Genomic DNA, 6,985 nt, shown 5'->3' with positions numbered 1-6,985 from the left:
TTAAAAATGGGTAAAGTGGGTGGTGGTGCTGGAGAGATGGCTCAGAGGTTAAGAGCACTGGCTGCTCTTCCAGAGTTCGATTCCCAGCAACCACATGGTGGCTCACAACCATCTGTAATGGGATCCAATGCCCTCTAGGCGTGGTGGTGCAAGCCTGTAATCCCAGCACTCGGGAGGCAGAGGCAGGCGGATCGCTGTGAGTTTGACGCCAGCCTGGTCTACAAAGTGAGTCCAGGATGGCCAAGGCTACACAGAGAAACCCTGTCTCAAAAAACGAAAACAAAAAAAAAAAAAAAAAAAGGACAAAGATGAATCTGACTTTTAATAATAATTCTTGTTGGACTATGGTGCTGCACGCCTTTAATCCCAGCGTTTAGGAGTCAGAGGCAGATGGATCTCTGTGAGTTCAAGGCCAACCAGATCTACAGAGCTAGTTCTAGGACAGCCAGGACTACATAGAAACCCCGTCTCAAAAAAACCAAATATGATCATGATTATAACAGTAATAATTATTATTTAATTACTTCTTCTAGTTAAATCACATTTACAGGTCGCAAATGGATGGTCACTGATGGAAGGAGGAAAATTATCCTCACAGGTTTGGAAACTGAGGTGCGGAGAGTTTAATTATCCAATGCTTCTGAGCAGCCCAGCAAATCCAAAGGCAGGGTTCAAACCCGGGCCAGGCCACCCAGCCACCTTCAAGTAGACGACATCAGGGTCTGCTGTCAAGGACGCAGCCTCCATGGCTTCTGGGGTGCCCCCTCTACTTGCCCAGGGAGGCTCCAATCACTAGGTTTTCCATAGTCTGTGAGGTCCTGGGCTGACACTTGTATGCAGTACTTGGCATTGGGCTGCGTGGCCCTGAGGGTGAAATTCGTGGTTTCAATGGGTCCCACCTATGGGAAGAAATGATATCAAGCAACTGCAAGGAGGAGGCGGGGAGGACCAGGATGCAGTGGGGCGCTGGGGAGCAGCTGTCTTGGTGGGTAAAGCATTTGATGCGAGTTCGAATCCCCAGCAACCGTGTAAAGCCAGCTGGAGAATCACATCTGTAATCTCAGCGCTCCAACAGAGAGGCGAGAGGCCGGGAGGATACAGTGAGACCCTGCCTCATCCAGCACCCACCTCTGGGCTCCCTGTGGCTCCTTCCTTTCCCAGACCATGTGTCTGCCCTCGCCCCCCCCGAACCCCACCCCACGCGCGCCTCACCTGGTGGAAGCGGGATGACCCATGACGCCGGTAGCGGACTCTGTACTTGAGAGAGAAGATGTCTGGAAAGGGCCATGAGGCAGGGGGATGCCAGAGCACTTGCAGCCTCTGCCCTGATTTGCGCAGGCGCACACCTTCCGGGGGATCAGGCTTGACTGCGGGGGGGCGGGGGACGGCAAGGGCTGGGGTCAGGGGCTGCTCTCTGTTCATCTACCATGCGCTAGTCCCTTAATTCATTAACGACTCGTTCATACATTTGCTGTCACCTCCAGACACCCGTGCACTCGCTCCGCCCTTTGCTCATCCGTTCGTATCACGACTTCATTCCTTCGCTTATCATTAAGTCCTTCGCTAACTCACTCCTTTACTCAGTCCCCTGCTCACTCACAGCTTTGTTTACTGTTGGTTCAAGTGCAGATCCGTCCATGGATCCATTAACAACTAAGTCACTCTCCCGCATTCTTTATTACCTGTGTTCATTGACTCGTTAAGGCGGGCGTTCCTTTCCTTAGCCGTTGTCGCATCATTGGCTCGTTCACTGTGTCTGTCATGCATTCACTCATTCACTCACTCATTCATTCATTCCCTCACTTACTCATTCATTCATTCACTCACTCACTCATTCATTCACTCACTCATTCATTCATTCACTCATTCACTCACTCATTCATTCATTCATTCACTCACTCATTCATTCATTCACTCACTCGTTCATTCATTCACTCATTCACTCACTCACTCATTCATTCATTCACTCACTCATTCATTCATTCACTCATTCACTCACTCACTCATTCATTCATTCACTCACTCGTTCATTCATTCACTCATTCACTCATTCATTCACCCATTCATTCACTCACTCGTTCATTCATTCACTCATTCACTCATTCATTCACCCATTCATTCACTCATTCATTCACTCACTCACTCATTCATTCATTCATTCATTCATTCACTCACTCGTTCATTCATTCACTCACTCATCCATCTGCTCTACAAACAAGCATTTCAGGAATCACTCTCATCACTGCTGACAGAAATCATGATGCTCACACAGGCAAAGAGAAAGTTCCAGGGTGCAAGACCCCAGTGGGCTGAGGGACTTTTCTGAGACACGTTCTGATAGCGCAAGCCTCTGTGCTGGGAGGACATGCAGGGCATCTGCAGGGAGTGTTAGCATCACTCTGCCTGCTTCTAGAACACTCCTTCATGCCAACACAAGCCCTACACCCATAAGCCTGTACCTCAGTATCCACAGATCTCCCGTCTCTGGATTCCCTCCCTACAGCCCACACTGCGGGGTTTGTGTCTGGGTTGCTCACTGAGCTCCGTGTCCTCATGATCCCTGCACTCTGCCTGGCCCCAGAGTTTGATTCTTGTTCAGGACTGAGTAATGTTCCTCTGTGTAGACCCACAGGAGGACGCGTGGCACTGGGCTGTCCCCTTCTGGATGCTGTGAATGAGGTTGCCAAGGATGTGTAGGGATGGACATTTTTATTTCTGTTGAGCAGATGGCTAGGCGTGGAGTCGTCAGATCTGTGGAGACGCCATGTTTATCTCCTTGAGGGCATGACAGCCTTTCACTGACCTTCATCAGGGTTTTTGTGTGTGTGTGTGTGTGTGTGTGTGTGTGTGTGTTTGAGATCCTCATGAGTGACCCTGACTTGCCTTGAACTTGATCTATAGACCAGGCTGGGCCTTGAACTCTCAGAGATCTACCTGCCTCTGGGATTAAAGGCCTGCACACCACCCCTGGCTTTCCTCCTCTCTTAATGATGACTGTCACTTATGTTTAATAATAAGTTTTTTTTGGGGGGGGGGGAAACCTCAGTGAGGAGCTGACACATGAACAGAAACCTAGGAAGGCCGAGGAACGAAACCCAGCAAAGGCCCTGGGGCAGGGTGGAGCCTGGGGTATTGGGGAGCAACACGGGGGCTGGAGCAGAGTCACAGAAGGGAGACTGTAGGGACAAGGTAGGACTGGGGCCAGGTGAGGGGTGGGGAGGACAGACACTCACTGATCTGCTCAGCCACAAAGGCCAGGAGGCTGCTGCTGGTGCCACTAGGGTGCACTGCAGTGACATTTAGCACGTAGGGCACCATGGAGAACAGGTGCACGTGGGGGATGATGCACTGGGTGGCCTGGGGGGTCGGCTGTAGGCAGGGCCAGCTCTGCTTCGGGGTGGCAATGCCAAGCCTGTGTGAGAAGAAGCGCTGTGGGGGGGGGGTCAGGAAAGGCACCCCTGGCTCACCCACAGCGCCTGACCATGGGGCCCAGGCTGCCTCCCACCCTGAGTGAATCAGGACGCTGGAATCTCTTGGTTCCCTGACTTGTCCTGAATCCTCACCATTCTCTGACCTGTAGGTGGCGATGAAGGACATGGCTCTGGTGGCATTGGGAGTCTGCAGAGGTGTCCAGGAGCAGTCCATGGCCACGGGATACCGAGAAGCACGGCATCGCACCCTGGGCTGGCTCAGAGTCCCATGGGCTGGGAGAGACAGAGGAGCATGAGCTTCCATGTGCCTTGTAGGTCTCTGCTATGCATGGAAGCACGAACTCCTATTTGTACTACAAAACCCCAGGGCCTCAACTGAGCCCATTATTTACATAAAACAACTGAGTCTTTTCTTCCCCCTTTCTTCCTCTCTCCTTGCGTCCGTCCCTCCCTCCCTCTACCTCCTCTCCTTCTTTTTTGTTAGGAGGGTCTATGTAGCCTAGGCTGGCCTTGTAGCTGTGGATAACCTTGAACTCCTGAGCTTCCTGCCTTCCTGAGCAGCACCATGCCCAGGGGCATCTCTTATCGTTTCTGACTCTCAGTTGTTGAGTCATACAGATGAAGATTCAGGGTTACTGAGAGTCTGCTGTGTAGCTACACAATTTCTAAGCTCAAAGGCGCCTCTGCCTGGAAAAATGAGGCTTCATCTCTCTGTGCCTCAGTTTCTCCATCCCAATAGCTGAGTGGGAACAGGTCCCATTGGTGTAGGTGTGAGTTTCCACCTGACTCCAGATATGACCTGAGACTGGAAGCGAAGACCTAGTCCCCTTGGACCAAGTACCCCAGTCCCCAGTGTGCCCACATACCTGTCCCTGCATTACCAGGAGAGCAGCTGGCCCAGAGGACGAGTGACAGGAGGAGCTGCTGGGACATGCTCTGTGGCTCCGTTCTCTGGAGACAAATTGAGGGACCTGTCTGAGAAAGGACGAAGAACTGGAGACCCGAGCAGGGAGCCTGGCCCTGAGCGGCTCTGTCACCCAGGGAGTGGGCAGGAGGTGGTAACAGTGGCGGGAGCTTCTGGCTCTGTCACCAGCTGCTGTGTGTGTGTGTGTGTGTGTGTGTGTGTGTGTGTGTGTGTGTGTAAAGCCTTGCAGTGGGGACAGGGGGAGGGCCCCAAAAGGGAGAAGTCACTGGGTAGTGTTCCTTCCGGGTGATGGGGAAACCCCAGGAAGGGACATGAGGCAGAGGACAGATGCCTGCCAGATGCACAGGGAGAGGAAGGGACAGAAAGACAGACACACACACACAGGGGGGAGGGAGAGGGAGGGAGGAAGAGAGAGAGAGAGAGAGACTGTTCTAGAGACTGAGTGGTGGCCCTTCATGACCCACAATCTCCCCAAAACTGAGTCAGGCTCCAGACAACAGGGAGCAACCTCAATCTCCAGAAAGTTCCCAATGGCAGGGACACTCTGAACTGTGCAGGACACCTGCTCGGAATACCCAGGGAAACCCCCAGGGACAGGCTGGAGTCTCCGGGAACTCCAGGCTACACTTGTCCCTTCTGCCTCCTGGGGATTCGGGGGATTTCCCCAGAAAGGGGGAGAAGTGGGAGCAGGGTCCCTGCCAGGAAGGTGACAAAGAAAACGGAAAGCCAGGCGTGACAGTTGCCCCCTGCCATCCCAGCATGTGGGAGGCTGAGACAGGGGGGAACGTCTGTGAATTTAACTTCAGTCTGATACACAGGAAGACCTGCATCTCACCGTGAAAAAGAAAAGAATAGAAGATGAGGGTACAGGGCCTCGAGTTCCATTTACACACACACACACACACACACACACACACACACACACACTCACGCAGACCAGCACAACCACCACCCCAAAACCACCCACCCAACCAACCAAATAACCCAACAACCTCCCTCCCCAAACCACAAGATGAACAGAAGCATTGAAATAAAGCCGAATGAGAGGAGGCAGTCTGGGCTTATTTATTCACTTTTTAAAAAATTAAAAAAAAAAAATTTTCTTTTAGCACTGACAGGAACAGAGCCCAAGGCCTCAAGTAGACCATGCCAGCCCCCAGCGCCTTCCTGTTTTATCAAAGGTATGTGCTTCGCCCCTGAGGCACAACGTCATTCCTTGGCTTCTCTAAATGTTACATTGCGCTGGTGTTTATTGATATAACAGTGTACTGGGTCCAGGAGCTCAGACTATGTTCTTAGCATCCCTGTCCCATCCCTACCCTCACCAGGGCTCCACTCCGGCTATGTTTCCCTTTTGCGGTGAGCTTATACTCCCAGGGTGATGGTTGGGATGCAGGAGACATGTCCAGAGTTGCAACATTTCAGGTGGAGAGTGATGGGGCTCGGAGGACCAGAGCGTAGGGAGCCATGGTGTGATGGGGTCCCATAGACACCATTCGTACGATCCCAGACAGGCCTCCAGTGTGTGATGAGTGCTGTTCATGACCATGCAGGCTGGGCAAGGTGGTCCCTGAGGCTGGTCCCTGAGACTTCAGCTCATGCAGGCGAAAGATGGATACTGCACATCTCAGCCGAGTCCTCAGCATCCCTGGGCCTGCAGCAGCTGCATCTGCAGGATCTGAGAATTCGCTGTATGTCCTTGTCCACCTGTCCCGGCAGTGAGGAGGGAGGGGACATGTGAGATTCTGCTATTAAGTCTGTGGGCTGGAGAGATGGCTCCGTGGTTAAGAGCACTGGCTGTTCTTCCAAAGGTCCTGAGTTCAACTCCCAGCAGCTGCATGGTGGCTCACAACCATCTATAATGAGATCTGATGCCCTCTTCTGGCATACTGGCACACATGCAGGCAGAGCAATGCATACATAATAAATAAATCTTTTTTTTAAAAATGGAAGTTTGGCGCTTTCAGATAGCCTCTGAGCACGATATAAGAGGATGGACTTCTCAGCCGGGTTCCCTCCCTGCCTGATCTGGGGAGCACCCTGCCCCCCTTTCTTCTAAGGAGCGTCACATAGACCTCAATTACAAGCCTGATCCCTTTTTGATAAGAAACCCATTCAGCAAGCACCAAGGGATTCCTGGAAACACCCACCCTATGCTAATAAGATATTTTGGTGGAATTCTTCCCCCACTGCTTTCCCCTCTCTCTTTTTTTTTTTTAATGGTTTTTTGAGACAGGGTTTCTCTGTGTAGCCTTGACTGTCCCGGACTCACTTTGTAGACCAGGCTGGCCTCGAACTCACAGCAATCCGACTGCCTCTGCCTCCCGAATGCCGGGATTACAGGCGTGCGCCACCACGCCCAGCTCAGCAATCTCATTTTAAAAGAGTTAACCCAGTGGAAAACTCATTTCCACCTTCTTGGGGTGAGACGGGGGAGCCTCGTCTAGCGCATGGGCCCTGAGCACTCCAGCCACTCCTAAGGGAAACAGAGCCTTTGGTCTTGAGGTTCCTCTGTTCCCACCTGGAACCCAGCAGCTTTGTCCCAGGACAGCCCAGGCTCCCACTGGGTGGGGGAACGGCAGGGACAGAGGCAGGGACAACGCACCCAGTGCACCTGCTGGGTGACAGC

The 6,985-nt window shown here is 52.4% G+C and overlaps 1 protein-coding gene across 1 annotated transcript; it reads right to left on the bottom strand.

Annotated features, from left to right (window-relative positions):
* Positions 1-728: 728 nt before the first annotated feature.
* On the bottom strand, positions 729-4,405 carry Ebi3 (Epstein-Barr virus induced 3). Its single transcript, XM_051172737.1, has 5 exons — positions 4,298-4,405; positions 3,575-3,704; positions 3,234-3,412; positions 1,213-1,367; positions 729-899 (listed from the first exon to the last, which is right to left on the bottom strand). The coding sequence occupies exons 1-5, from the start codon at positions 4,362-4,364 to the stop codon at positions 729-731; spliced, it is 702 nt and encodes a 233-aa protein (XP_051028694.1). The 5' UTR covers positions 4,365-4,405.
* Between the last annotated feature and the right edge of the window lie 2,580 nt (positions 4,406-6,985).

The sequence above is a fragment of the Acomys russatus genome, chromosome 31 (genome assembly GCF_903995435.1).
Source record: "Acomys russatus chromosome 31, mAcoRus1.1, whole genome shotgun sequence".
NCBI classification, from domain to species: domain Eukaryota; kingdom Metazoa; phylum Chordata; class Mammalia; order Rodentia; family Muridae; genus Acomys; species Acomys russatus.
This window is presented reverse-complemented; position numbering and strand designations above follow the sequence as displayed.

Bases quoted from the DNA above. Each gene is read 5' to 3' on its own strand.
- Ebi3 (XM_051172737.1), bottom strand. From the start codon at position 4,364: ATGTCCCAGCAGCTCCTCCTGTCACTCGTCCTCTGGGCCAGCTGCTCT. The intron at 3,705-4,297 runs GTATGTGGGCAC...TGTCTCTCCCAG, and splicing joins TCCTGGTAATGCAGGGACAG to CCCATGGGACTCTGAGCCAG. The intron at 1,368-3,233 runs GTGAGTGTCTGT...GCCCCCCCGCAG, and splicing joins CTTTGTGGCTGAGCAGATCA to TCAAGCCTGATCCCCCGGAA.